This window comes from Stegostoma tigrinum, chromosome 22 (assembly GCF_030684315.1).
Source record: "Stegostoma tigrinum isolate sSteTig4 chromosome 22, sSteTig4.hap1, whole genome shotgun sequence".
Classification (NCBI taxonomy): domain Eukaryota; kingdom Metazoa; phylum Chordata; class Chondrichthyes; order Orectolobiformes; family Stegostomatidae; genus Stegostoma; species Stegostoma tigrinum.
Genome location: NC_081375.1, coordinates 45,619,738 through 45,647,668, shown reverse-complemented (window position 1 = coordinate 45,647,668; position 27,931 = coordinate 45,619,738). Strand labels below are relative to the sequence as shown.

The 27,931-nt window shown below is 39.4% G+C and overlaps 1 protein-coding gene across 2 annotated transcripts; it reads left to right on the top strand.

Moving 5' to 3' along the window:
- The first annotated feature begins 1,950 nt into the window (after window positions 1-1,950).
- On the top strand, window positions 1,951-27,115 carry LOC125463534 (myosin-4-like). 2 transcript variants are annotated; one of them, XM_048554878.2, is made up of 41 exons: window positions 1,952-2,034; window positions 2,262-2,301; window positions 3,232-3,447; window positions 3,538-3,681; window positions 3,765-3,921; window positions 4,054-4,081; window positions 4,223-4,343; window positions 4,565-4,657; window positions 4,821-4,884; window positions 4,990-5,088; window positions 5,441-5,544; window positions 6,283-6,421; window positions 9,118-9,236; window positions 9,341-9,490; window positions 9,598-9,768; window positions 9,876-10,176; window positions 10,279-10,349; window positions 10,533-10,620; window positions 10,762-10,879; window positions 10,994-11,117; window positions 11,447-11,583; window positions 11,722-11,977; window positions 12,067-12,309; window positions 13,868-14,044; window positions 14,142-14,287; window positions 14,632-14,722; window positions 14,829-15,218; window positions 15,325-15,451; window positions 15,731-15,849; window positions 15,946-16,142; window positions 16,234-16,417; window positions 17,844-18,009; window positions 18,242-18,366; window positions 19,189-19,497; window positions 19,757-19,960; window positions 20,635-20,760; window positions 20,879-21,049; window positions 23,656-23,760; window positions 23,857-23,952; window positions 26,674-26,808; window positions 26,986-27,115. In XM_048554878.2, exons 3-41 carry the CDS (start codon window positions 3,247-3,249, stop codon window positions 27,001-27,003), a joined length of 5,814 nt encoding a protein of 1,937 aa, XP_048410835.1. In that variant the 5' UTR covers window positions 1,952-2,034; window positions 2,262-2,301; window positions 3,232-3,246; the 3' UTR covers window positions 27,004-27,115. The 2 variants fall into 2 exon arrangements, with proteins under 2 accessions (XP_059509795.1, XP_048410835.1); XM_059653812.1 differs by having other exon boundaries at window positions 1,951-2,034; window positions 23,656-23,952.
- The last annotated feature ends 816 nt before the right edge of the window (window positions 27,116-27,931 follow it).

Sequence of the window (27,931 nt, the reverse complement as noted above, 5' to 3'; positions counted from 1 at the left end):
CATCCTATTAATTTTTCCCAGAAATATTAATGCTCTTCTTTTCCCGAAATGTATCTGAGTTATTGGGTCACTATTCCTCCGTTCAAAAATGAGTCCACATTCTAACCAGTTTCTGAGTAGAGAACTTTGCCTTATTCATTTTCATAGAACATAGGACAATACAGCACAGGAACAGGCGATTTTGCCCATCATGTCTGTGACAACCATGATGCCATTCTAAGGTAACCCCATCTGGCTGCAGATGGTCCATATTCCTCTAGTCCTGTTCATGTGTCTGTATAAATGCCTCTTAAACTTTGCTAATGTATCTGCTTCTACCACTCCCCTGGCAGCACGTTTCAACTACTTACCATCCTCTGTGTAAAAATATTTCCTTGCCTTGCCCAACTCCTTCAAACTTTCCCCTCTCACCTTAAATCTGTGTCCCTCTAGAATTTGACATGTTCACTTATTGCATTTAATGGTGATCAACATATACTTACAGTATCTCATTTTGGAGTTCTGAAGTCGGTTCACCAAAACATTAACCGATTTCTCTCTACAGATGCAGTCAGACCTGGTAAGTTTTCCCAGCAACTTCTGTTTTTTTGTTTCTAAATTCCAGCATCCACGGTACTTTCTGTGTTTTATTTTATCAGAAAGCGTGGCACGGTGACTCAGTGGTTAGCACTGCTGCCTCAAAGTGCCAGGAACCACTGTTCCATTTCATCTTTGGGCAACTGTCTGTGTGGAGTTTTCACATTCTGCCCATGTATGTGTGGGTTTCCACCAGATGCTCCAGTTACCTCCCACAGTCTAAAGATGTGCAAGTTAGGTGGATTGGCCATGCTAAATTGTCTGTGGTGTTCAGGGATGTGTAGATAAGGGGGATGGGTCTGGGTTGGATGTTCTGAGGGTTGGTGTAAATTTGTTGGGCCAAAGGGCCTGTTTCCACACTGCAGGGATTCTATAATTTTATGATTTTGGATTCTGTAGAAGCAAATCATTTTAGGGTCACATTCTATTTGGCTTTGTAGAGATCAGTGAAGGAGACAAACTATCCCATACTTCGTAGAGAATGGGGAATTAAGACAGGTCTTTGATATCTCACAATTGCAGGAATTTGTAACAAGTAACTCTAATTTAGCACAAAAAAAGAACTGCAGATGCTGTAAACAGAAACAAAAATCGAGATTGCTGGAAATGTTCAGCAGATCTGGCAGCATCTGTGGACAGAAATCAGGGTTAACATTTTGGGTTGAGAGACTCTCCCTCAGAACATGCTGATTTCTCTCCATAGATGCTGCCAGACCTGCTGAAATTTTCCAGCAATCTGTATTTTTGTTACTAACTTACCACTATATTTTCAGCAATTCCTGGGGTAAAGTGTGCAAGAAGGGTTTAGAGGGGTATAGGCCAACTGCTGGCAAATGGGATTAGGTTAATTTAGGATATCTGGTAAGCTTCGACAAGTTGCACCAAAAGGTCTATTTCTGCACTGTACAACTCAATCACTCTAAAAGACTAAAAAAATTATGCCCTTTTCTATTGTGCAGAATTTCAAATAAGAATACATATGACAAATATATATTAATTTAAAACAAACCTCTGATGTTGTTTGCAAGTTTGTGTTGGTATAATATGTAATATTATGTGTATAATATCTGTAATATGGAATGAATGTATAAACAGCAAGACATATTTTAGTAAGTGGATTTCTTAACAATATCTGCGAACTATGCTCACCAAGGAAGTTCCACCTGTTCACTAGAAGCCAATTTTAGAGTTTCAGTTACGAAGGTATCAAAAACAGGGCTTGTCATATTCAGTTTCAAGCACTCAACTTATATAGAAGCATAAGGAATGTTGAAAAATACCAAGTGAAATTACTGATGTTGCTTCTCTAATTATATCCTGATATTAGAATACCAGTTAAAGCCATGGTTGGGCTTTTGTATGCTAAATATAGGAACTGGACCTGCTGTGCTGACAAAAAAAAGCGCATATATAAGTTGTCCAGGAAATAGAGAGAGCTGCTGGTGTCCAACCATCAAGGTAGGTTTGTCACTATTTTTTTTATCATTTGAGGTCAAGTTTTTTTTCAGTGACCAAGAGAGGATCTCAACATGCGCCGATCTTAACATACTGTGTGCTAACAAAATAAATTATTTCAGAAAACTATTTCAAAATAAGGGCCAGAGGACATAACATTGACTCGTACATTGAAATTACATCCAAAGAAGTAAAATTAATGCATTCGTTCTGCACCTTTTCTTTGCTAGGCTTGCTGTGGCGGCTTGTTTCTGTGGTGACTGATAAAAGGTATGGATTATTACTGCAACCAAATGTAAACTATATATTTTTTGATTAAAAATAATCAGTGCCACTGTCTTAAGAATTGAATGACAGAATTGTGACAGTGCAGAAGCATGCCGTTTGGCCCATCGCGTTTGCTCCGGCTCTCTTAAGGAGCATTGAGAGTTACTGTGAGCCGACACAGCACTTGCAAGTGTAGCTTGCAAGTTGCTTGATTTCAGAGAGTTAGCTCATACCGTGCGGCGTGCATCGAGTTCACCAGTTGGCAGAAACAGTAGACACTGCAGATGTTGGAGAATATGAGATAACAAGGTGTAGAGCTGGATGAACACAGCAGGCCAAGCAGCATCAGAGGAGCAGGAAGGCTGACATTTCGGGCTTCGATCCTTCGTCGGAAGGGTCCGACTTGTCCAGTTTGCAATACTAGCGAAATAAGCGGTGGACGAATTAGCCCGATTTTGAAAATTAAAAGGGTGCGGTTTGTTCTCGTCAAAAACAGACTATCTGGGGAAATCGGAGCAGAATTAAGCCGACCCATTGAGTATGCTTGGAGAGTACCAAGCTACTCTGCACTTGAATATAGTTTATGGAGCTATTTATATACTTTAGTCTTAAAGTTTTAAGCTGATGTTAATCAAATCGCTAAAAAAATTAAAGATTTGAAAAGCTCGCAATAAACGATAAAGGATGATATCCGCGGAGCTTGCAATTAAACGCTAAAGAGGTTGTAAAATGAACTCTGCGAAATTACTGCAATAACGGGATAGGGTAAATTAAAACAATATGTAAGTAATATTCAGAAATCTATGGATAAGACATATCGTCATCCCACACAAGCAGCAGTTAATGAAGTTCAAATATGGGCAATCTTGCTTCCTGGCCAAAATAAAGATTGTGTCAAAAAGTAATGTACTCAAATGCACATGTTTATCTCAGCAATAAACAGAAGCCATGGGGGATTCGGAAATGGCAGTGTTTGGAAAGGCAGCGTCCTTTTTGCGCAAAAGTGAAAAGGAGAGGTTGGAAGCTCAGAACCGACCATTCGATGCGAAAACCGCCTGCTATGTCCACGATGACAAGGAATTGTATGTTAAAGGTATCATCAAGAGCAAGGAAGGCGGGAAAGCCACGGTGGAGACTATCGACAAGAGGGTCAGTTGAACAATGGAAATGTAAATCATTCTGAAATCATTCACAAAAAGACCCACATTCCACTAAATTAACACGCCAATTATTTTGCAGACTGTAACTGTCAAAGAAGACCAAGTTCTCCCAATGAACCCTCCAAAATTCGATAAAATCGAAGATATGGCTATGTTGACCCACTTGAATGAAGCATCTGTGTTGTATAACCTCAAAGAGCGTTATGCTGCCTGGATGATCTATGTAAGTACGGCAAACACAGATTGCAGCATTAAACACGATCATGGAAGATACAAAAAAAATCTCATTCCTTTTCCCAAATGTAGACCTACTCTGGGCTGTTCTGTGTCACGGTGAACCCCTACAAGTGGTTGCCAGTGTACGATCCCGAGGTCGTGACAGCTTACAGGGGCAAGAAGCGTCAAGAGGCTCCTCCCCACATCTTCTCCATCTCTGATAACGCCTATCAGTTCATGCAAACTGGTGAGACTGTGCTTTCTCATTGATTCACTTCCGATTTCTGCCTGATTTTATTTAAAAAGAATACTGGTTGAAACCAGGCCGTCGGGTTAAACTCTCGTCGCATTCTGTGATAAATTTCGGTTTTCTTCGCAGATCGTGAAAACCAGTCGATCCTGATCACGTAAGTGTTGCTGTTTTAATACAGTCTCGTCGAGGTCGGGAGTTAGGGGAACAGAACTGGCGTTGACTCCGAACTATTTTAATCGCTTTTTTGGTCCAGCAATTGTTAAATTTCCTCATTTTCTGTCCCCATTCCGTCCAGCGGAGAATCCGGTGCCGGAAAGACTGTGAACACGAAACGTGTCATCCAGTATTTTGCCTCAGTTGGAGCCACAGGTGATGCTGCCAAGAAGAAAGAAGCCCAGAAATCTGGGAAGATGCAGGTAAAAGAAAAGGAATTCAGTAAAATGCAGCAATTTCCTGCTGTTTTGCCGTAACTCGTTAAATATTCCAAATTGTTTGAACGGAAACCCGTTAAACCCCTGTTCTGAGGTAGGATCGCTGGACCCGAAATGTTAACTCTGATTTCGCTCCACGGATGCTCCTAAGTTTTTCCAGCAATTTCTGCTTTCGCTTTGTGTTAACGGGAAGTCTCTTTTTGCAGGGGTCCCTGGAGGATCAAATCATCCAGGCTAACCCATTGCTGGAAGCCTTTGGGAACGCCAAGACAGTGAGGAATGATAATTCCTCTCGCTTCGTAAGTTTCTGAAACATTTCCTTCAGCTTCAAACTTTCTTGCACCGTATCCTCTGGTGTACATTGCATAAATTGTCACAATCAGTATCTGTTAATATCACGCAGTGCAGTGTCTTGTGAAATCTTGCTTCAAATCTTTGATTTCAATAACCGTTACATTCCAGGGTAAATTCATCAGAATTCACTTTGGTACTACTGGCAAACTGGCTTCTGCGGATATTGAAACCTGTAAGTGCAGTTGAATTTGATTTACAATATTTGTACATCAATTTCTGGTCATACAGAATGGTTCACCAGTAAATCTACATTTGTGTGTGTGCACATTCTCTCTAGATCTTCTGGAAAAATCCAGAGTAACTTTCCAGCTAAAAGCTGAAAGGAGTTACCACATTTTCTACCAGATGATGACCAACCACAAGCCAGAAATTGTTGGTAAGAACAGAAGTTTTGTTCTCTGCTGACATGGCAGCTATTAGTTGCAAAGGTTGAATTTTTACCATATACTGTACCGGACTCTCATTTTACAACTAGATAGCTGTAAAAATATCCAAGCATTATTATTGTAATTTAGTGTTGTTGTTTTCACATTTTATATATATATATTATAAAAGGTTCTCCCGTCTGTAATGAATTCAGTGGTGGTTTGGCAAATATATAACTTGAACTGAATTTGCATATTGGCTGAATAGAGGAGAAGAAATCTGAGGTTAAAACTGAATATTATGGAATACTCATACCTTTTGTTGCAAACATTCCCACAAATTGCTTATTTTAATTTCTGCAGAGGCTTGCCTCATTACTACCAACCCCTATGACTATCCATTTGTCAGCCAGGGTGAGATTAGTGTCAGCAGTATTGATGATAATGAAGAATTGGTGGCAACTGATGTGAGTATCAGAAGTTTGTCTTTAGTTGTATTTTCTTATTCCTGCTGGTACCTTGAAAGGCATGCAAAAAGTTAGGTACTTAGCAAAAATACTCAATTTTTCTTTAATATTGCAAATTTTACAACAATGATGATACAATCATGGAGTCATACAGCATGGAAACAGACCCTTTGGTTCAACCAGTCCATGACAATCATAATCTCAAATAAAACTAGTCCCACCTGTCTGCACTTGGCCCATACCCCTTCAAACCTTCACTATTCATGTTATTATCCAAATGTCTTTAAATGTTCTAAATGTACCCACATCCACCACTTTTTATGGAAGTTCACGCTACACAGGAGCCACTCTGTGTAAAAAATGTTGCCTCTCATGTCGTTTTTTTTAAATCTTTCTCCTCTCACCTTAAAAATATGCTCCCTAGTGTTGAAATCCCCCACCTCAGGGAAGAGACACTTGCCATTCACTTTGTCTATACCTCTCATAATTTCAAAAACCTTGCTAAGATCACCCCTCAACCTGCTATGCTCCAATGAAAAATGTTCCAGCCTATCCAGCTTCTCCAAATAGAGTAATATTTATCTATGCTTCCAGACAGAAAATAAAACTTTTTTTGGATGCTTAGGATGTGGTAAAATGACATTTCAAGTACATTTCAATAATTCCACAAGTAAGTAGATGAGATTATTTCAACAAATGTTTCTTTTCGGATTTTCACTCTTGTGTTTGGCTGGAAAGACTGCTATCGATATCCTGGGCTTCACCAATGAGGAGAAGTGGAGTATCTACAAACTCACTGGTGCAGTAATGCACTTTGGGAACATGAAGTTCAAGCAGAAACAACGAGAGGAGCAGGCTGAGCCTGATGGCACAGAAGGTAACAACGTAATACATCTCCCTTCACTACAGCATGTACTAAAGTTTGTTCTTTCAAAATTAGAAGGTTAAGGGGTGATCTGATCAAAGACTTCAAAATATTAACAAGGGGGAAAAAAAGGGTAGGTAAAGATAAACTATTTCTATTGGTTGGAGATTCCAGACGTAATGGTCATAATTTGAGTATTAGGGCCAGGCCATTCATAAGAGATGTTAGGAAGCACTCTATGCACAAAGGATGGTAGATGTTTGGAACTCTTTCATAATTAGCACTGGATGCTAGATCATTTGGTTCTTTTAACTCTAAGATAGATAACTTTTGTTAAGCAAAGACATTGAGGTATATGGAGTTCGGGCATAGATCAGCCATGATCTCACTGAATGATGGAACAGGCCTGAAGCGCTGAATGGCTACTCCTGAACCTATGTTCCTAATTAAATTTCAATTGTCCATGTCAACTTATAATTTAAACAAAGTTGAAGTTATTTCCAAAAGATTCAAGTATGTTTTTTAACGAAACAGGTAGCACCAATTTTTGGCTTCTGACTTCAAGAAAGCTGTCCACAAAAGGCTTTGTGATCTTTATTGCACTGTTCTACACTTCCCGACCACAAATTAAACCTGGTGTACAATCAAAGCAATTGCTATGTATAGCAGTAATGCCAGCAAGGAGGATAATCAGTCAATGAGCATTGAAGCATTCTCCCACACTAGAGGAATGTAAGATGTAGAAGCAGAAACAGGCCATTTGGCCTAGTGAGTCAGCTCTGCTATTCAGTAAAATCACAGCTAATCTAGTAATCCTCAGTCAACTTTCCTACCTTTTACCATGACACATGATTCCCCTACTAGTTAAAACTCTGTTTCAAAATCAGATATACTTAAGAACACAACCCCTAAAACCCTGTTTGCTAAAGAACTCCACAGATCACTAAACTCTGAGAGAAGAAATTCCTCCACATCTCAGTCTTACATGTGTAAGCCCTACTCCGGGATCATGCTGTCTGGTGCTAGACTCTCCTACAATGGGAAGTAACCTCTCTGCAAGTATCTTGTTAAGACCCCAAAGAATCTTGTATGCTTCATTAAGATCACCTCTCACTCTTCTAAAGTCCAAAGAGTGCAGGTCCAATCTATTCAAACCCTTTCAAACAAGAAAATTCTTCCATCTTCAGATCAATGTTTTGAATCTTTAATGTAATGTCTCCAATGCCAGTAAGTCTTTTGTTGGGTAAGAGAGCTAAAACTGTTCACAGCATTCTAGTACTTTGTATTGTTTTAGCAAAACCTCCCTATTTTTGTATTCCATTTCCTTCAGAATAAAGGCCAACATTTGATTTGCCTTCCATCCTACCTAATGAACTTGGATATAATCTTTTGGTTATCTTTGTGGAAGGGCCCCAAATGCCTCCATGCTGCAGCTATCTACAGTTTTTCTCCATTTAAACAATATTCATTTCCTTTCTTCTTCCAGCCAAATTATATAGCCACACACTTTTCCTCCGACAGTAGTTGAGGAAGTTATAAACACTTTATCTTTCACTTTTAATATAAATTTTCAAAAGGTGAAGTAAATTGTGAGGATTGGAATAAGACAGAAGTTAAAATATCAAATAATCAAGCTTTAAAACTGCTGTATTTTTACTTTTTAAGAAGTGGAAGCTCATATCCTACTGGAGAACATTGAACAAATGTAAAGTCAATCTTTCAGGGCAGATGAGACTAGTTGGCAATAATAATAGATTTAGTAGCTAATTTGAAGCATTTCACCAAACAAGTTATACTTTTGCAATGGCTTTTCAGTAAAGCTAACAACAAAAGTGGGCCTTTAAAAGGTTATTTTGTGGGATACTGGTGTCACTGACAAAGCTAGCAGCTGGTGTCTTTTTCTAATTGCCCTTGAACTGAATGGTTTGCCAGGCCATTACAATCGAAAATCAACCACAGTACCTCATAATTGGAGTCTGGGACTGCAGCAGTTTAAGGCAACAGCTCACCACTATGTTCTGAGGGCAACTAGGGATGGGCAATAAATGTTGGCCAGCTAACAACACCCATGTCGTATAAATTAACAAAAAATGTCACAAGTAGGCCAGGTAAGGACGGCAGATTTTCTTCCCTAAATGGTTTTAAAGAACCAGATGGTGTAGTTTGGAGCTAAGGACAGAGATAATAAAGGCTCCAAACCCCTTTGCATTGCAAGGCTGAGCAGGAATTTTGCCCATTCTAACCTGCCTTCCCTGGCAGCTTGAGAAAAGATTTGCAGCTTAATTACCTCTTTAGTTGAGTTACGGCAGGACCTTTATTGGGCCATCAAATCCTGTGGTGCGACCTGAATCCAGAGCTTCTGATTCAGAAAGAAAAATGATATTCATTGCAGTACAAGACCACTCAGCATGGCAGTAAGACATTAAGAAAAAGAAAAACAATAGTGCTCACTGTTTATCAGAGATAATGGGAACTGCAGATGCTGGAGAATTCAAGATAACAAAGTGTGGGGCTGGATGAACACAGCAGGCCAAGCAGCATCTTAGGAGCACAAAAGCTGACGGAAGGGTCTAGGCCCGAAACGTCAGCTTTTGTGCTCCTAAGATGCTGCTTAGCCTGCTGTGTTCATCCAGCCCCACACTTTATTATCTTGTGTTCACTGTTTATTGCAGCATTCTCAACTTAGATGACTTGTTCTATTTTGTTAGATGCCGACAAAGTTGCTTACCTGACCGGCCTCAACTCTGCAGATTTGCTAAAGGCTTTATGTTACCCCCGAGTCAAGGTTGGCAATGAATTTGTGACCAAAGGTCAAACTGTTCAGCAGGTACAGTTGTCAAAGATATTAGGGCAATGTTATGGGTGTGTAGACATTTAATACCTTTCATATAGCTACTACTTTTGGCTCAAACAAATCTTGCATTCTTTCAGGTCTACAATGCTGTTGGTGCCCTTGCCAAATCTATTTTTGAGAAAATGTTCTTATGGATGGTCATCCGTATCAATCAGCAGCTGGACACAAAACAGGCCAGACAGTTTTTCATTGGTGTGCTGGATATTGCTGGGTTCGAAATTTTTGATGTAAGGAACAGAAATATAAATAGCACAAAATAAACAATTGAAACATCTAAGCATTAAATATGCAAGTAGAAAAATAACCAAGGCTTTAAATTGTTCTGTATATTCAGTTCAACAGCCTGGAACAGTTATGTATCAACTTCACTAATGAGAAGCTGCAGCAGTTCTTCAACCACCACATGTTTGTTCTGGAACAAGAGGAGTACAAGAAGGAAGGAATTGAATGGGAATTCATTGATTTTGGTATGGATCTGGCTGCTTGCATTGAGCTCATTGAAAAGGTCAGTAATATCACGCAAGATGTTTATAAAAACTGAAATCTATTTATAGAGGCATCATTTCATTTGCTTCATTACCTCAACATCCCTGAACTTTGTCACATCCATAGCCCATGGGAATCTTCTCGATCCTGGAAGAGGAGTGCATGTTCCCCAAGGCCTCAGACACTTCTTTCAAGAATAAGTTATATGATCAGCATCTTGGTAAGTCAAACAACTTCCAGAAACCAAAGCCTACCAAAGGAAAGGCTGAAGCTCACTTCTCACTGATCCATTACGCTGGAACTGTGGACTATAACATTACTGGCTGGCTGGATAAGAACAAGGACCCCCTGAATGAAACTGTAACTGGACTTTTCCAGAAATCATCAGTGAAACTGTTGGCTCATCTCTATGCGGCCACAGCTGAAGGTAAAATTCTTTTGCATGCAAATGTTAACATTCTCTGTTGTTTGCATTGTATCTCTTGTTTTTCTAATTAGCTTAGAACAAACACGTCTTCCTTTTTTGTAGCTGACAGCGGTGCTAAGAAGGGTGGCAAAAAGAAGGGTGCTTCCTTCCAGACAGTATCAGCTCTGTTTAGGGTATGATTTTCTCTTATGTGGATATTGACAATATGTAGTAAAGCAAATTCTAATGACTTTGAGCGAGTGAGAAAAATATTGATTGAGTGTGCCAAATACAATAAGCATATTCTATTGAATTATTATTATCAACATCATTGGACAAAACTGGGGTTCAATATTGTTTTCTAATTCTTTTCATAGGAAAATTTAGGCAAGCTGATGACTAACCTGAGAACTACACATCCCCACTTTGTACGCTGTATTATCCCCAATGAGACAAAGACACCAGGCAAGTGTAATTTCCTCCCTACGCACAATATTTTTGACAAATAAATCACAAATGAAATCTATAATAGACACTGCTCTTGATTTTTAACTTTTTATTTATTTGGTGTGCAGTATTTAAATCATTGTATGTTTTAACCAACAGGTGCAATGGATAACTCCCTTGTCATACACCAGCTAAGATGCAATGGTGTCCTCGAGGGTATCAGAATCTGCAGAAAGGGATTCCCAAGCAGAATCATCTACGGTGACTTCAAGCAAAGGTACTAGAATTAAAATGTATACTTCAACTTTACATTCTACAAAAATAATAAGCAGATGCAGTTCTAAAGAGAAATAAAAATAAAAATAATGTGTTTAATATTCTGATACAACAGATACAGGGTTCTTAATGCAAGTGCCATTCCGGAAGGTCAGTTCATTGACAGCAAGAAGGCTTCTGAGAAGCTATTGGGATCCATTGATGTTGATCACACACAGTACAAATTTGGACACACAAAGGTAATTACATTTAAAATGAAAGTTTCTTGGTGTGAAGTTATAGGAAGACCCATTAACATGGCTTTACGTTTAAGCTAGAGAACATAATGTTTGCTTTATGACTCCTGCATTATTATGGAAATAGAGAAAAGCAGCTAGTCCAAATCTACTACAAATTACTCTATTAGGATGGAGACAAAGCTTTTCACACTGTAACTGTGACATGAATGGTCTTATATCAAATCAACAGTCTAAAAACAAATAGAATCATGTTTTTAAAATTTACAAAATTACAAATTTACAGTTTCCCTTCAACAAAAAAGCTGAGCACTCACTTGCATTTATTTAAGGTGTTCTTCAAGGCTGGTCTTTTGGGTTTACTTGAAGAGATGAGAGATGAAAAATTGGCTCAACTTGTTACCCGAACTCAGGCTATTTGCCGTGGATTCCTAATGAGGGTTGAATTTAAGAAAATGATGGAAAGGAGGTAAATATCATCAAGTGTAAACATCAAAAAGTGTATATTTCACCAAAAATGTTTAAATATGATACCATTTTGTTCATGTACAGATGTTAGTAAAGGTTGGACATGAACTCTGTTTCCCTGTCTAATTGCATCCTTCAGGGAAGCACTGTACACTCTACAGTATAATATCCGTGCATTCACAAATGTCAAACACTGGCCATGGATGCAACTGTATTTCAAGATCAAACCTCTCCTGAAGAGTGCTGAAACTGAGAAGGAAATGGCAAATATGAAAGATGAGTTTGAGAAAACTAAGGAAGCACTTGCTAAATCTGAAGCACGCAGGAAGGAATTGGAAGAGAAAATGGTGGCTATTGTCCAGGAAAAGAATGATCTGGAACTCCAAGTCCAAGCGGTATTGATATCCTCAAATAAATTCAATAAGTTCTATATACACCTTGGAAAAATATAGCATCATATCATTAATTGAATTATTTTTTGCAGGAAATTGAAACTCTCGCAGATGCTGAAGAAAGATGTGAAGGACTCATTAAAAATAAAATTCAACTGGAGGCTAAATTGAAAGAAGCCAATGAAAGGCTGGAAGATGAAGAGGAGATAAATGCTGAACTCACAGCTAAGAAAAGAAAACTGGAGGATGAATGCTCAGAACTGAAGAAAGACATTGATGACTTAGAGCTCACTTTAGCCAAAGTTGAAAAGGAAAAGCATGCAACTGAGAACAAGGTGTGAAAAGGTCTTTTTTATATAAAGATAGGAATTCAAGTACAGGAGTAGGCCAGTCAGCCCTTCACGCCTGTTCTATCATTCTGGATATCATGGTTGCTCTGTGGCCTATCTCCATATATCTGCCTTTGGACTGTATCCCTTAATATCTTTGTTTAACAAAAAAAAATCTATCTCAACTGATCCAGCTTCCATTGCCATTTGTGGAAAAGAGTTCCAAACACCTATAACCCTTTTTGTGCAGAAATGCTACCTAACGTCTCTCCTGAATGGTTTGGCACTAATTCTCAGATTATGCTCCCAAATTCTAGAATACTCAACCAGTAGGAACAGTTTATCTTTATCTGTTGTGTCTTTTCATTTTAATGTATTGAAGGCTTTGATTATATGACCCCTTAACCTTCTAAATTCTGCAGAAATTAGGCCTAATCTCTCCTCGTATCTTAATCCTTGGAAGTCGCGGTATCATTCTTATAAACCTACAATGTGTTCACTTCAAGGCCAATATATCCTTCTTAAGCTGTATTGCCAAGATCTGCGAAGTCCTCCAAGTGGAACCTGACCAGTGTTTTATATAACTGCAGCAGAACTTCCACATCCTTGTCATCCAGTCCACTAAAACATAAACATTCTATTAGCTTTCCTGATTATTTTCTGTACCTGTGTGTGATATTTTAAAAGAAATATGCACCATAAAGATCTGAGCCCCAAGTCTTCTTGGACATCCACTGTATTTAACTTCATACCATCTACAGTGTACCCTGACCTAACCTTTTTATGTCCCAAATGGATAACCAAAATGGTAGATGTTGTTTACAATTCCATCTGTCACAATTTTGCCCATTCATTTAGTCTGCCAAGATACCTTTGTAATTGTAAATTTTCATCTATGCTGTTTATAATGCCATCTAACTTCGTGTCATTAGCTAATTTGGATATAGGACTTTCTATGCCATTATTCAAGACATTAATAAATAATGTGAATAATTGAGGACCTAATAGATCCTCATGGGACACCACTGGTCACATCTTGCCCATTACAGTATTTATCCATTATTGCTACTGTCGCCCGCTACTCAATGAATTCCCCAGACATGTCAATAATTTTCCCTCAATTCTGTGGGCTTCTAGCTCAGTTAATAGTCCATTATGTGGGGCTTTATGAAATGCTTTCTGGAGCTCCTTGATTATTGAGGCCAACAATTTCCCCAACACAATGTTTGGCTATCTGGTCTGTAATTCTCCAGTCTTACACTTTTGACTTTCTTAAAAAGTGGAAATGACATGTGGAATTTTGCAATCCAGGAGGAATGACTCATTTATCTAAGGAACTCTGAACAAAGATAATTAGGGATCTACAATGCAGTCCACTTTCTTCTTTAACAGCCTCAGGTGAAATCTGTCAGCTGCTGGGGATTTGTCATTTTTTGATTCCGTTAATTTTCCCATACTAATGTTGTACTTTCATTACATATAGTAGGTAAACAACATAGATGTTCACATTTCTCGATGACACTTACTGGAAGTTTTCTGTATGTTTAATTTTTGATGAACAAAGGTTAAAAATCTCACTGAAGAGATGGCTACTCTTGATGAAAACATTGTTAAATTAACAAAGGAAAAGAAAGCTCTCCAAGAGGCCCATCAGCAAACTCTCGATGACCTTCAGGCTGAGGAAGACAAAGTCAACACTCTGACCAAAGCAAAGGCCAAACTGGAACAACAAGTTGATGATGTAAGTGATCATAAACACAATAAGTTAAAAATGATTGGCAAAAATGAGATTTCTTTTCCTGAAAATTCAATTAAAAATGCTTTATTTCCTGAAAAAGCTTGAAGGTTCTCTTGAGCAAGAGAAGAAACTTCGCATGGATCTTGAACGTGCTAAAAGGAAGCTTGAAGGTGACTTGAAGCTGTCACAAGAAACTATAATGGATCTCGAGAATGATAAGCAGCAATTAGACGAGAAGCTAAAAAAGTCAGTTTCGATGTTTTCTTCCCTTATATTCATTGGAATGTTTATATATTTCTTTTCTGTTGATAAGAAAATTGAGATATTGGTTCTTCAGTCAGAAGGTAATTCTAAACTCAGTCATTAGATATTGTGATAATTCTGATTGCATTCAGAAAGTCACTCAATTTAAATGGTCAGAAGAGTACACCTCTGACAAAATACATGGTACGAATGAACAAATTGAGATTGCATTTTATGTATTCCTGAGCATCAGCTGTCAGTGAAACAGATTATTGTGCAAGTTCATCAATAATATGGAAATACAATTAACTGAGTGATTTAGTTTAATTTATTCCTTATTATTAAAGGAAAGAATTTGAAATAAGCCAACTTCAAAGCAAAGTTGAAGATGAACAGGTTTTGGGTTCCCAACTACAGAAAAAGATTAAAGAATTACAGGTAAATTATTTATCTGGTAAAATGTCATTGTTTCCTTCATAAAGGTTAGGTGCATGAACTGATGTTACTTATTTCAAGATTATAATCAACAAATATGCACTTTCAGGCTCGGATTGAAGAGCTTGAGGAGGAAATTGAAGCTGAACGTGCCTCTCGTGCTAAGACTGAGAAGCAGAGAGCTGACCTTGCTCGGGAACTTGAAGAAATCAGTGAACGACTAGAAGAAGCTGGAGGTGCGACTGCAGCACAGATTGAAATGAACAAGAAACGTGAAGCAGAGTTTCAGAAGATGCGCCGCGATCTGGAAGAAGCAACCCTCCAGCATGAAGCCACAGCCGCTGCTCTTCGTAAGAAGCAGGCTGATAGTGTGGCTGAACTTGGGGAACAAATTGACAACCTGCAACGTGTGAAACAGAAGCTTGAGAAGGAAAAGAGTGAGCTGAAGATGGAAATTGATGACCTGGCTAGCAACATGGAATCTGTATCGAAAAACAAGGTATGGTTTTAATGTGGCTGTACCCCATATGTTTACACAAGTATTGCTAATGAATAATTATTGGATTTTTCGCATATCCTTTGAGAATGCTGTGTATTGGTTTTAGGCAAACCTTGAGAAAGTGGCTCGAACTCTTGAGGACCAGGTCAGCGAACTGAAGGCCAAACATGATGAGCACCAACGTTTGATCAATGATTTATCAACTCATAAAGCACGTCTTGCAACAGAAAATGGTATTTATCTATTATTGTTCAAAGTGTGGAAAATACTATATTTTTGTTTTGTTCCCGCAAGCCAGTGGGGCCAACCATAGACAAACATTACTCTTTTATCTTCGTATGCAATGTTAAACCTTTACATATATAAATCTCCTTATGCAACAACCATAGTTATGGTGTTTGCCTCTACCATGTGGATTTCCAATAGCTGCTCATCACCTGCATGCAAAAGATACAGCTAATATGCACCTAACATTTTTATAATGTTTTGCTTGGAATATTTTCTGATTTAAGGTGAACTGAATCGCCAAGTAGAGGAGAAAGAAACCTTAGTATCTCAGCTGACAAGAGGTAAACAAGGATATACTCAACAGATTGAAGAGCTCAAGAGACTATTGGAGGAAGAAACAAAGGTATCAGAATAATTTAAGCAGATTGCCCGTATTAATTTTTTAACAGTTTCTTCACAATTACTATTAAATCCTCATCCAACTTGATAATTATTTCAGGCGAAGGGTGCCTTGGCACATGCTCTGCAATCCGCCCGCCATGACTGTGATTTGCTCCGTGAACAATATGAAGAGGAACAGGAGGCAAAGGCCGAGCTCCAGCGCGGCATGTCCAAGGCCAACAGTGAAGTTGCTCAGTGGAGGACAAAATACGAAACTGATGCAATCCAGCGCACAGAGGAACTGGAAGAGGCCAAGTATGTTATAACGAAATCAGAATTGGATTCTGTACAACATGGACATTTAGATGATATTTGTTATAACATTTTGCGCACTTACTCTTCTCAGGAAGAAGCTTGCTCAACGTCTGCAGGATGCAGAAGAGCACATTGAGGCTGTAAACTCTAAATGTGCTTCACTAGAAAAGACAAAACAGAGACTGCAAAATGAAGTGGAGGACCTTATGATAGATGTGGAGAGGGCAAATTCAGCAGCAGCAGCTCTTGACAAGAAACAGAGGAACTTTGACAAGGTATAAGTATGTTGTGGTCTCGTTTATATTTCTCAGGGATTTCAATGTCTTATAATAGCACTTTTTTATTTCTTTATTCATTCATGGGATGAGGGGCATCATTGGCTAGGCAGCATTTATTGCCCATCCCTAATTGCCCAGAAGGGGTCAACCACATTGCTGTGGGTCTGGAGTCACACATAGGCCAGACCAGGTAAGGATGGCGGTTTCCTTCCCTGAAGGACATTAGTGAACCAGATTGGTTTTTCTGACAATCAACAATGGATTCATAGTCATCATTCGATTCTTAATTCCAGATATTTATTGAATTTAAATTCCACCATCTGCCACGGTTGAATTCAAACCCAGGTTGCCAGAACATTATCTGGATCTCTGAATTAACAGGCCAACAATTATATCACTAAGCCATCACCTCCTTACTTATTTATTATTATATCATTTCTGCTGTGGACAGACATGAGTACCACCATAATTCTGTTGTAATATTTGAGCTAATTGTTCAATGGACAAAAGCCCTAGAAGAACTAATCATACAATAATTAAATTCCACAAGCTTCTGTCCTTAAAAAGACTGTGATTCAAGACTGGTTGTCATTTTTCAAGCCTATAGTGGATAGATTTTTAATGAATAAAGTTACCAGTGGATATGCGTATAAATGCAATGGGTGTGGTAAGTGAAGTTGAGGTACAAATTTTCTATGATTTAATAAATTGTGAGACCAAGATCAAGGGACTGAAAAGTCAAATGTTAATTTATGGTTTTCTATATATGATAGCCCTTTAGCACAAACCAAAGCTAGTCAGATTCTGTTGAGTCTCAAGTTTATTTACACTACAAACAAGCTACAAAATGACAGACATAACATTCATAGTCTGGGTTCTGAGCTTACTGATGTCACTGTATATAACACACATGACTGACTGACTACACTGATTCCATAATGCAAAGAGCGACTGAGGCAAAGTGAGTGTCTTCTTACAAGAATGCCACATATTGTGATGTTCTGTAACAGTATTAAAGATAGTACCTGTGTGGTCTGGAATCTGTGCCACAATACAAATTAGCCTCTTCCTCTTCCACTATTTGAAAGGAAGTAACAAATATACTTACAATGTGCATTATATCACTTGTTACTGAGTGTAAGACCATAAGATATACCTTTAATATAAGATAACAAATAGTGTCCTGGGCACTTCTCAAGCCAAATATATTCATTTAGAGGCTGGCCTTTGTATTTTTTGACAATTAGACATGCATGAGTCAAGTTCTGTTGTGATGGATGGACAGAATGAGTTTCAAACCGAAGTGCAGGCCTAATACCGCAGTCAGTGTTCCATGTTCCCCCAACTATCAGCTCAACTCAGTATTGACGGTAGAACAGCATCCTCATATTTCATCTGCAACTTTTGCATTCATCTATTACAGATCCTGGCAGACTGGAAACAGAAATTTGAGGAAAGCCAGGCTGAGTTGGAAGCAGCTCAGAAGGAGTCCCGCAGTCTGAGTACTGAAGTGTTCAAGATGAAGAATGCATACGAGGAGTCTCTGGATCATCTTGAAACTCTTAAACGAGAGAATAAGAACCTGCAGCGTAAGTGTGAAAACCTTTCATATGATTTAAATATTTAAGCGTGTATTATTATGAAGTCAAAACATGTTTCACTTGCTTTAATAAACTTTCGCTCTTGCCATTTGTATACTCACATTGTATCCTCCAGGAATCAGTCTCACATCAATAGCTGTATACGATCCTGCTGTTTCTTTAGTAATCTTATTATCATTCTCATTAACTATGCATAATGTGTCTTTTTTTCATAAACCAGAGGAGATCGCTGATCTAACTGAGCATCTGGCTGAAAGCAGCAAAGCCCTACATGAGGTAGAAAAGGCAAAGAAGACAGCTGAACAGGAGAAGAGTGAAATTCAGTCAGCTCTAGAGGAAGCAGAGGTAAAACCAATAAATTACTTAAGCAGCACACATTAAAATTTGAAAAATAGAATGACAATATTGACCAAATGAATTGAAAGTTGCAACAATTGCCCAGTTCATTAGAAACTTTTAAAATTGATTGAAGTATCCAAAAGATTTCAGTTCCAAAGTAGCACACTAAATTCATTAAAAATCACTCTTCAAAGGCAACTAATGAATGATTTTTCCAAACATGCATTTTTCTCCTCTTGGAAAAACAGCAGAAAACTGACTTTGTATATATTGGTTTTATATATATTTATATATTTTATATATTGTTGCTTCTGACAGAAGCATATAGAACTAATTAAGCCAATTCAGTAGATTTCTACTGCTGCAGTAGGGGATGTTAAATTCTTCAAACTCAAAAGCTACAATACTTATTTTTGTTTTTTGCAGTTAGGCTAACATTAAAGTTGGAAGCCTAAAATGGAAGAAATAGATGAAATGATAACATGCATATCTGTTTTTTTCAGATAATGAAAATATTTGTGGTTAACACAATGAATTAAATTTTATGTTAATAATTTGAATTAATATTTGCTAAATGGAACAAGAGAGTTACAACAATCGTCTAGCACACTGACTAACTAAAAATAACTCCTTGTTGGGAGTCACTGTGTGTGTGAATGAAATCAACTGATGCAGCAGTTAATTTACTACAGTTGTTTAATGGAGGAAACTGAAAGCCTCCCAAAAATATGAAGTGACGTTTTCAAAAATTATAAAGGCCAAAGGCTGAAAATAGAAGAGTATAGCAACAAGTAAAAAAAAAACAATATTTATTTTGTCCTATTGCAGGCCTCTCTGGAACATGAAGAGAGCAAGATCCTCCGTATTCAGCTAGAAATGAGCCAAATAAAGTCTGAAGTTGACAGGAAGATTGCAGAGAAAGATGAAGAAATCGATCAGCTGAAGAGGAACCACCAGAGAGTTGTAGAAACAATGCAAAGTGCCTTGGATGCCGAAATCAGGAGCAGAAATGATGCTTTAAGAATCAAAAAGAAAATGGAAGGTGATCTAAATGAAATGGAGATTCAGTTGGGACACGCAAACCGTCAAGCTTCAGAAGCTCAGAAACATCTCAGAAATATGCAAGGACAATTAAAGGTTTGTTAATTAAAGCATTTGATTATGATTTATTATTATTTTAAATAAGCTTAAAAATTTGACTGTCAGTTATGTATGTATATTAACATTGTGTTCTGATTTGTTTGGAAAAATACGGAAATTATAATTTGTTGACCAATTTCGATTATTAAAATTTGCAAGATCTCATTCAAAAAAGCTCATTCTTATTAAGTTTGCAATATGTATATTGTGTTTTATTCTGATATCTTCTGACAAAATATTTCAACATGCTTAACAGGATACCCAGTTGCAGCTGGATGAAGCTTGCAGAGGCCAGGAAGACTTGAAGGAGCAATTGGCGATGGTTGAGCGCAGAAGTGGCCTGCAGCAGGCTGAGATTGAAGAATTAAGAGCAGCCCTGGAGCAGACAGATCGATCTCGCAAAATTGCTGAACAAGAGCTTGTGGATGTCACTGAGAGAGTACAGCTACTGCACTCTCAGGTCAGTACATGCTCTAACTTCAGTTTGAACAGAATTAGGCATGCAGACTTTACTTGTAAAAAGACGGGATGTTGCGCATGAGGACAGAGCTCCCTAATGTTTGGCTTGTAAATATCCTTGTCAAATTCAACTGCAGAAACCTAAGAGCACTTTTAGGCTTGTTTGTTGTAGTCATTAGCACTCCAAATGGACAGCTTCCGCTGCTGGTAGGAGGAATGGTCAGGGGCAGGACTCCTGGAGGAAGCTTCAACATTGTTGGGGAGTAGATGGCATTGCAGAGCCTGTGACCAGAAAGAGAGTGTACCTGTGGTAGGGAAGACATACAGCAGTGTGGTGTATGTTGACAATCAAGGCTGACAGGAGAGGGCTACAGTCATGGGGATGAGGGAGTACCTGGTGAATAAGCCTGCAGAGGCTGAAGCTTCCTTGATGGGCTGGGGCTGCATTGCTGCTCTTTGCACCCAGAATTGATGCCACAGTTGACACTTACAAAGCCAGGACCTCACATCCCTGTCACAGCTGCGGTTCTAATTTATGAGAAATTCAAACAGCAGCAACACATTTTAAAATCAGGCTTTGTTTTTGCCCAGCTTCTTGCTAATATCAAGGCAGCAGTTATTTTTGCAGTTCACACATTGTACAAACATGTTCTTACAACTTGACCTTTCTTGTAGAACACAAGTCTCATCAACACTAAGAAGAAGCTGGATGCTGACTTGAATCATCTCCAATCTGAAATGGAAGAAATAATTCAGGAATCGAGGAATGCTGAAGAGAAAGCAAAGAAGGCTATCACAGACGTAAGCCAGAAGTTAACAATTTATTCATATTTTTACAAATAATGATTAAGTAATGGAATCACTTTGTTAACACTCCTTCAGATTTGAGCTGGAATAATAATTATCTCACGTTTACAAGGCTGCCATGATGGCCGAAGAGCTGAAGAAGGAACAGGATACCAGTGCTCACCTTGAGCGAATGAAGAAGAACCTTGAGCTGACAGTGAAAGATCTACAACATCGCCTGGAAGAGGCTGAGCAGTTGGCAATGAAGGGAGGAAAGAAACAACTCCAGAAACTGGAGGCTAGGGTAAGCAACAAGATTGTATTGTTAGAGATAATGGGAACTGCAGATGCTGGAGAATCCAAAATAATAAAATGTGAGGCTGGATGAACACAGCAGGCCAAGCAGCATCTCAGGAGCACAAAAGCTGATGTTTCGGGCCTAGTCCCTTCATCAGAGAGGGGGATGGGGAGAGGAAACTGGAATAAATAGGGAGAGAGGGGGAGGCAGACCGAAGATGGAGAGTAAAGAAGATAGGTGGAGAGAGTATAGGTGGGGAGGTAGGGAGGGGATAGGTCAGTCCAGGGAAGACGGACAGGTCAAGGAGGTGGGATGAGGTTAGTAGGTGGATGGGGGTGCGACTTGGGGTGGGAGGAAGGGATGGGTGAGAGGAAGAACCGGTTAGGGAGGCAGAGACAGGTTGGACTGGTTTTGGGATACAGTGGGTGGGGGGGGGAAGAGCTGGGCTGGTTGTGTGGTGCAGTGGGGGGAGGGGACAAACTGGGTTGGTTTAGGGATGCAGTAGGGGAAGGGGAGATTTTGAAACTGGTGAAGTCCACATTGATACCATTAGGCTGCAGGGTTCCCAGGCGGAATATGAGTTGCTGTTCCTGCAACCTTTGGGTGGCATCATTGTCGCAGTGCAGGAGGCCCATGATGGACATGTCATCTAACGAATGGGAGGGGGAGTGGAAATGGTTTGCGACTGGGAGGTGCAGTTGTTTGTTGCGAACTGAGCAGAGGTGTTCTGCAAAGCGGTCTGCAAGCCTCCGCTTGGTTTCCCCAATGTAGAGGAAGCCACACCGGGTACAGTGGATGCAGTATACCACATTGGCAGATGTGCAGGTGAACCTCTGCTTAATGTGGAATGTCATCTTGGGGCCTGGGATAGGGGTGAGGGAGGAGGTGTGGGGGCAAGTGTAGCATTTCCTGCGGTTGCAGGGGAAGGTGCCGGGTGTGGTGGGGTTGGAGGGCAGTGTGGAGCGAACAAGGGAGGCATGGAGAGAGTGGTCTCTCCGGAAAGCAGACAGGGGTGGGGATGGAAAAATATCTTGGGGTCGGATTGTAAATGGCGAAAGTGTCGGAGGATGATGCGTTGTATCCGGAGGTTGGTAGGGTGGTGTGTGAGAACGAGGGGGATCCTCTTAGGGCGGTTGTGGCGGGGGCGGGGTGTGAGGGATGTGTTGCGGGAAATATGGGAGATGCGGTCAAGGGCGTTCTCGATCACTGTGGGGGGAAAGTTACGGTCCTTGAAGAACTTGGACATTTGGGATGTGCGGGAGTGGAATGTCTTATCGTGGGAGCTGATGCGGCGGAGGCGGAGGAATTGGGAATAGGGGATGGAATTTTTGCAGGAGGGTGGGTGGGTGGGAGGAGGTGTATTCTAGGTAGCTGTGGAAGTCGGTGGGCTTGAAATGGACATCAGTTACAAGCTGGTTGCCTGAGATGGAGACTGAGAGGTGCAGGAAGGTGAGGGATGTGCTGGAGATGGCCCAGGTGAACTGAAGGTTGGGGTGGAAGGTGTTGGTGAAGTGGATGAACTGTTTGAGCCCCTCTGGAGAGCAAGAGGCGGCGCCGATACAGTCATCAATGTACCGGAGGAAGAGGTGGGGTTTGGGGCCTGTGTAGGTGCGGAAGACGGAATGTTCCACTTAACCTACAAAGAGGCAGGCATAGCTGGGGCCCATGCGGGTGCCCATGGCCACCCCCTTAGTCTGTAGGAAGTGGGAGGAGTCAAAAGAGAAGTTGTTGAGGGTGAGGATGAGTTCAGCTAGGCGGATGAGAGTGTCGGTGGAGGGAGACTGGTCGGGCCTGCGGGACAGATTGTATTGTTGTATGCTGCATGCCAAGTTTTGTAAGGCTCCATTTCAACTTCCTCCTAATGTCCCACATCAAATGCTGTTTGAATGCCAATATTTACTACTCAGTTTTGGGCTTAATTGATCTTGCCTGGTGTTGGTAAAGCAGAAAAGCAAGCAATATCTCCAGGAATGTTCTCATGACCAAGTACACCTTTTCTCCAAATGACTCTCATAAAGGTGTCCAACTAAATAGAGGTGCAAAACACTAAATGTTCGTCTGTGAAATCCTCTGAAATTCCAGAATAGGTATTGATAGTGCATGCTGGCCCAGCTACTGACACATGCATCCTATGAATTAATTAACATATTGTTGCAGAGTTATCCAAGAAAATTTCCCAACCTGTTTTATGAGTCAAGTTTAACTCCCGCTTGAAATGAACAGTGAAAATTGAACAGGCATTTTAGGAAGCAGTCAAAATCTTCACCTTGGCTTTTTTTTATTCCTATCCAGCAGTTTGCTGTTGGGAGAAGCTTTTATTCCATGTGTTTACCACGAAAATGCCATCGAGTTTCTTTAATCCATGCTATCTGGAAACTTTATTGGCAATCAGCTGAAAAATGCTTCTTACGTGGTGCACTGCAACTTCTTTATCTGGATGACATCTGTTGCTAATTCAGACTAAACAGCTAATACAGTATTTTGACTACCCCAGTCTTTTGACAGCAAAAGCTTGAGTGGAAATCAACACCTTTGAGGCACGATGATACAAAAGGCAATGTGAAATTGGATGGGGATATAAGGCAATAAATTCCATTTCATGTCTGGCTTAGGTGCGTGAACTGGAAAATGAACTGGAAGCTGAGCAGAAACGAGGTGCTGAAGCCATTAAAGGAGTTCGCAAATATGAAAGAAGAGTGAAGGAACTGACCTATCAGGTAAAAATAAGCTCATTACTTGGAGTGACGCAGTATTTTCAGAATTCTTTTCGAAAAATGTTCGATCTAACGTTGCCTCTTTTTCTTTATTTACAGTCTGAAGAAGACAGGAAGAATATTCTGAGACTGCAAGACTTAGTTGACAAACTGCAGATGAAGGTTAAGGCCTACAAGAGGCAATGCGAGGAGACTGTAAGTATCTGAGAAATATAGTCGCATTCATCCCACAAAATGTTTTCAGGAAATGATTCCATTAAACAAAAGTTTCAGTTTTAATTTGAGTTTTTTTTACATCAAACACTGATGAAACTATATTAAATAAAGTCAGGATAAATAATCAAGCCAAGCAGCATCTGAGGAGCACAAAAGCTGACGTTTCGGGCCTAGACCCTTCATCAGAAAGAAACATCAGCTTTTGTACTCCTAAGATGCTGCTTGGCCTGCTGTGTTCATCAGCCCCACACTTTGTTATCTTGGATTCTCCAGCATCTGCAATTCCCATTATCTCAGGATAAACAATCACTTATTTCTTGCATAAACTGACAAAGTCCTTTAGTTTACAAGACAGCTTCCTTCTTCTATTTTTTTCTATCCTACCTTGCTCAATGAGAGCGTATATTTTTTCAAAGGTTTTTCCTCATAACTTAGCTTCAGAACTCAGAACCACAGTAGAGAACAACTACTGTCACTACAGTAAATTCATAAATACATCAAAAATTTCTGGAAATGATGACGATAAAATTGGAATTTATAGCATTGAGGCATAAAATGACTCAATTGCATGCTAGCTACTTGCATTGCTGCTAGTCCCTGGCTGGGAATGGGGCAGCATTGGGGAGTAGGGCATATGCCAGTAGCATCAGTGCAGTCAGAATGTGATTCTGATTGTGGTGCCAATTCGGCCATTCCAGATTTGATGGGACTGCGCACAGATCAAGTGCAAATTGCAAATCCAGGCTCAAAGCAGGTACAAACCAATTTTGGCCCAAGGTATCCCACCAAAAGGATGAAAATTATGTGTTTTCTACTTTAAAATAGCTTAATTACACTCAGATACATTCAGGCACATTTCAGAAGCTCTGAATGTGGCATTCAGGATGTGAATCATATATGAAAGTTCTTCCATTAATCTTCTCTTTCAACTCTCACTGCTGAAGAAATGTTCAGTATACCTAATGAATTTATTAGTTTTCAATGGAATTGGCTGTTTTAGAAGATTTGCAAGTCTCCTTAAATCAAAATAAATTGTATTTACTAGTTATTTCCACTATATTTTCAAATAATTTGAGAACTTAATGGGGTTAACATTGTCTCATGTCAATGTTAGTATCATCAAGCATCATGTCACCAAGCAGTTTGCCAGGTACGATGACAATTTTCATATTTATGTCTTATGTCTTCTTTGAATCTCAGCATTGTATTTTGTAGTATTTAGAGTTCAGATGGAGATTTTAATGAGACTTGTGAAGATATTAACATAAGCTCACTTATTTTCTTCCTAATGTTGTTCGGGAATGTTTGTTGAAGAAGTTTTGTTAAACATTACACTTTATGAATTGAAGAGTGTAGCCCTTCTTCAGGGACAAATATCATGCCTTTCCAAAAATGAAGAATATTGGTTCTAAAACCCTGCTAAGTGGAACTGTTTCAGGCAGTTCAGAAAGTGAATACAGTCTCCCTCTGTAATTGCAAACTAAAAACTCAATTATAATATACAATATTTCAATATATTCACCATCCAAAAAGCAGAGGTCCTCATTCAATCTCAGTTAGATTTGGATTTAGGCTCCTACAACAAAGGAACATTATGCTAAATAGGATTAAACTGAAGCCTTCCCAAGAAAGGGGAGGTGATGGCCTCGTGGTATTATCACTGCACTGTTAATCCAGACACTCAAGTAATGTGCTGGGGAACCTAGGTTTGAATCCCATCCCATCACAGCAGATGGTGGCATTTGAATTCAATAAACATTTGGAATTAATTGCCAATTATTGGAAAGACCCATCTGGTTCACTAATGCCCTTTTAGGGAAGGAAGCTGCCCCCTTACTGGTCTGGCCTACATGTGACTCCAGACCCAGTGGTTGACTCTTAACTGCCCTGTTGGGGTGGACAATAAATACAGGCCTGGTCAGTGATGCCCTCATCCTGTGAATGAATAAGGGAAAAAAAAATGTCGACTTAACTTGTGAGGAATTGGACCATAAACATCAAAATATGTGGATCACAACATTGGAGCTCATAATAAGCCTACAGAGCAATATTTATCAGAAGCACCTGGTGTGTCACTGACAGCCAATCAGGAATTTAACTGAAAGGGGGTTTTCCCAAGAAAAAGGACCCCAAAGATGGGATTTCTTCCATGTGTGAGCTGCTGGTTAGTCAGAGACCTGCAGCTGTGCATTGCTTAAGAGCACCATCAGGGAGCTGGTGGCTCTTCCAATAATGCATAACCTAATGCCAAAGATCATTGATGAATCCAATGAGGCATGGTAGAGGGGCAGTTTGGGTTTGCAAGGAGTTGAAAGGGACGTGTAGATAGGTATTGATTTTCAGCGTCCCACTTCCTCAAATGCCAGATCTCTTAATCAAGCAGTAAGTGCCTTTGAACAAAACCTCGACAGGATTTGTTTCTCTGGTTCCCTGCACATTGTATACTCTACACAACACTAGAAGAACATCAGCAGAAGCAATTAAGTTTGCATTAATTGCTTTCTATCCTACTGCCTGACTAAATACCTTCCTTCCACAAAACCCCACACGGGGAGGGTATTAAATTTCACCCATAATGACTTTTAGCTGAACTCAAAACATATCTGCACAATATGCTCCTCTTCCAGTCATGGTATGCATTCTCCTATGCTCACCATTCTGCCTGTAATCTGATTGTTTCTTTTACTGTATTCCCTTTAGGAGGAGCAGGCCAATATTCATCTGTCAAAGTTCAGGAAGGTACAGCATGAATTGGAGGAAGCTGAGGAACGTGCTGACATTGCAGAGTCGCAAGTCAACAAACTTAGAAGTAAAAGTCGTGACATAAGTGCCAAGGTATAGGAAATATATCTGATTTGGAATCTGAATAATTTTTGAAATATTAACAATTAAAATGTTAAAACCAAAATTAAAACTAAAAAAATTAAGGAGTAAGTCACAGTATACATCGTATTTTAAAATCATTTTTTCATTGTACTGATTTAACCATTCCATTTTCTTTTTACCTATTAGGCCTCTGCTGAAGAGTAGATGACAATTTGAAATGGTCCAAAGAAGAAATCCGCAAAATGTGTATTTCTTTGTAAGATAGTTTTATAAAGACAGTTCCATCTGTAGAAATAAAACAGCAATTCAGAAAATCCTTTTTTGTGTACGTCTTATGTTTGTTGGCTGGGTAGTCATATTCTAGGAACAAAAACACTGTATAGGAAAATTACAATGCAGTTTTATTGTTGACAAACGTTTGTGACTGTAGAGAGGAGAAACTGTTAGTATGGTGTGTTTAAAATTGCCGATTAGGAATTCGAATTCTCTTTAGAACCTCATTGAAATGAATAGGTTTTAATTTCATCAGCAAGATTGCATACAATAAAGCACACTGAAATTAATTTCATCCAACTTTTCCATGCCAGCATTTATGCTCCACTCGAGTCTCCTCCCATCTTTCTTCAACCAAATCCATCAGCCTAATACTGTATTTCCTTCACCATCATGTACTTACCAAGAGGTTCGGTAAGTGCATCTACAATTAGTCGCACCAACAACTGCCAGTGACAATTCTTGCCAGACTTTAGAAAAAGAAGTTTCTTCTGAAACGTCATTGGATTTCTTGGTGACTGTCTTATGTTTATGGCCTATGGATATGCTCTTCCCCTCAGTGGTAATGTTCCTTTTGTGTACATACTCTAAAAACCTTTCATAATTTGAAAGTTGTTCATGCAACCATTTCTAGGACCTACTTTATCAAAACAATAAAAAACCCAATCTGGAAATTTTTCACAGTATGTGCACTCTTGCATTTCTGGATCGTCCCTCAGAATTTCCTTCAAATCCTTCCAGTCCCTGTAAATTCTTTTTCTAACCAGAAGTGCACACAGCGCTTAAGTGTCTGTCACCATGGTTCAATACAAGCTTATCATAACCTCTTGACATTTCAATTCTCTGTAGTAATTAGGAA